Here is a 2,425-nt window from a genome sequence, read left to right on the forward strand (position 1 = left end):
AATTTTCAGTACGCCTAGGACATACCAGAAACTGAGTGCTACCAATTTGTCATCCTAATTATTATCTATTATTTATTATATGAGCCTGGTTCGTTGTTAAAAGCGTAGTTAGTTAGCGAGGCACTTTTTTTTCCTGAAAACGTTTGAATTAATAAACAAAATCATTTATAATCAATTCACAAATAATAATAGATAAAACAGTTATAAGCAACCACACATAAATACATCACAAGCAGCTAACAACATTTAGTGATCCAGCCTTTATTAGAGTATAGACTTTTAGTTAGAACACCCTAGATATAGCTAGATAATAACTATATACATATATATACATACAACATCCCAGGCCCTGACCTGTTCAAGAAGTCCCTAAGCTGGCACCCAGGCTAGTCTAGACTCTATACTCACCTATTCCCTCTAAACTACTAAAGCGAGGGAAAGTACGCTCTAAGTCTTCAAAACTCAAGTCAGGTGGAACGTCACCAAAAGGTACAACATCATCTGCTACTCCTCTGCACGATCATATGTCATCAAAGAGCGTCTCTCAAGTACTTCATCGAGTGGCCAGATAACAGCAACATCGTACGGAGGACTTAGGCTAAAGTTTGTAGAAAAGCGGGGTGCAGACGTTGGCTGGCCTCATAGTATATACATATAAACAGGTAACGGAGTTCACTCTAGACTCAGAAAACTATTTAGAGTGGAATCCTTTCTGTGAACGATCGTCAGCGAACTACGGAAGGGTACTTATGCTTCCATCTGAAGGGGGAAGGGAGAGAGAAGGGGTAAGAATTGGGGAGTTCTTAGTAGGGTCGGGGTTATTAGTTAAGTTCATTAATTCCGTGTTATTTAGCAGGTAAATAGCAGAATACAAAAAAAACGTTATCCAGCAACCTCTGTCTGGATAAGGCTTTCCTATTGGCTATACCCCTGTGTACAGGAAATAACCTCTCTGCCACCACAGGGTCCACTGCACGCAGTAAATAACACATCTGCCACTGCAGGGATGTACGCCGACACACCTTCTGTATACAGGAAATAACCCCTCTGCCACTACAGAAATGGAACAGGTGGTCACGGTACTTCTGTAGCAGGAAATAACCCCTCTACCTTACAGAATTAAAACATGAATCTGTACTGCAGGAAAGCGTTCTCAGTGGTCGCCCCACCATCTATCTGACTGCCTTCACGCAGCAGATCATCACACAAATATCTCAGGAGTTGCCATAACGCAACAAATGAATAAACACATCTCTTGGGTTGCCTCAAGCGACAAATAAATATCTCTTGGGTTGCCTCAAGCAACAACTAAATATCTCTTGGGTTGCCTCAAGCAACAATGACCTTTCAACAGGTCCTCTGCTTTTTATTCTCTTTTATAATCATAAATACGCAAGCGGGACAAAACCCACGTCCTTGCCAACAATTTCATAAACTAAATACCTTTCCTCAAAAGAATCAGTGTAATTATCATCATAAGTTATCATTCTCGTTATTCATCTCTAATTACATATTCATATACAATACCTCTCTCTTTCTTTGTTCAATCATCCTGTACAAACTTTACAGCTTTTACTTTTACAACATCGTAACTCAAACCATTTCTCTTTATCACATTACTCTTTTCTCTTTGTCTTCTTACTTTGCTCTGGTTACTCTTTTCTCTGTATCCCTTTATTCTGCTTTGGTTACTCTGTTCTCTGTGCTTCTTTACTCTGTTCTGATTTCTCTGTTTAACGTATGTATTTAAAGCTTATGTAAATTTCGGTATGAATAGTTAGTCTGTCCCAAGTATAGGTTCATTAAGTCTATACTGAAACGGTTTAACTTTTCATATAATACCTAACCCTATTCGCAATTCCAGGACTAACTATGTTGCCCTAGTTCGTTGACTAGTCTTTGTCTGTTTTTCTGTCATTAAAACTTTACAGACTTTTCTTTGGTTTTTTTTATCTTTTCTTTAACTTTTTATCTTTCAGACTTTTCTTTGGTTTTTATCTTTTCTTTAACTTCTTATCTTTCCTTTATCTCTGCCTCACTATCATGTTATTACCACTCCCTAGGTATTTTATGAAGGTAATTATGAGATTCTGTGCTTAAAGTTGTCTTTCTAAAGCTTTTACAAAAAACTGCTTTTTCCGTATTATTTTATTAGTTTTATTAAAATATTATTTTTAATTAAATATTATTATTTAATATTTCATTATTATTTATTATTTTATCATTAATTTTTCGAAAATTACCCCTTTTTAACTTTTAACCTTTAAAAATTCACTTTTTACCACGCGTAACTTTTAATATTTCTACTTTAACCACCCTAACTTTCATAAATTACAAAATAACCCCTCAAACACCAAAATATTTACTTCCTTGCCCTTTCTAAGATCTAAAAGGTGTTCTTCAATGTTCTTCACCACACTCAAAT

The 2,425-nt window shown here is 36.0% G+C and overlaps 1 protein-coding gene across 1 annotated transcript in view; it reads right to left on the minus strand.

The window, feature by feature from the left end:
* Nucleotides 1–504: 504 nt before the first annotated feature.
* The window catches only part of LOC110281528 (uncharacterized), a 27,829-nt gene continuing 25,908 nt past the window's right edge, over nt 505–2,425 (minus strand). Inside the window, exon 5 of the mRNA XM_052261720.1 lies at nt 505–633. Within this exon, the coding sequence (XP_052117680.1) occupies nt 505–633 (129 nt within the window). The remainder of the gene's footprint in view (nt 634–2,425) is intronic.

Source organism: Arachis duranensis, chromosome 5, assembly GCF_000817695.3.
Source record: "Arachis duranensis cultivar V14167 chromosome 5, aradu.V14167.gnm2.J7QH, whole genome shotgun sequence".
Classification (NCBI taxonomy): Eukaryota; Viridiplantae; Streptophyta; class Magnoliopsida; order Fabales; family Fabaceae; genus Arachis; species Arachis duranensis.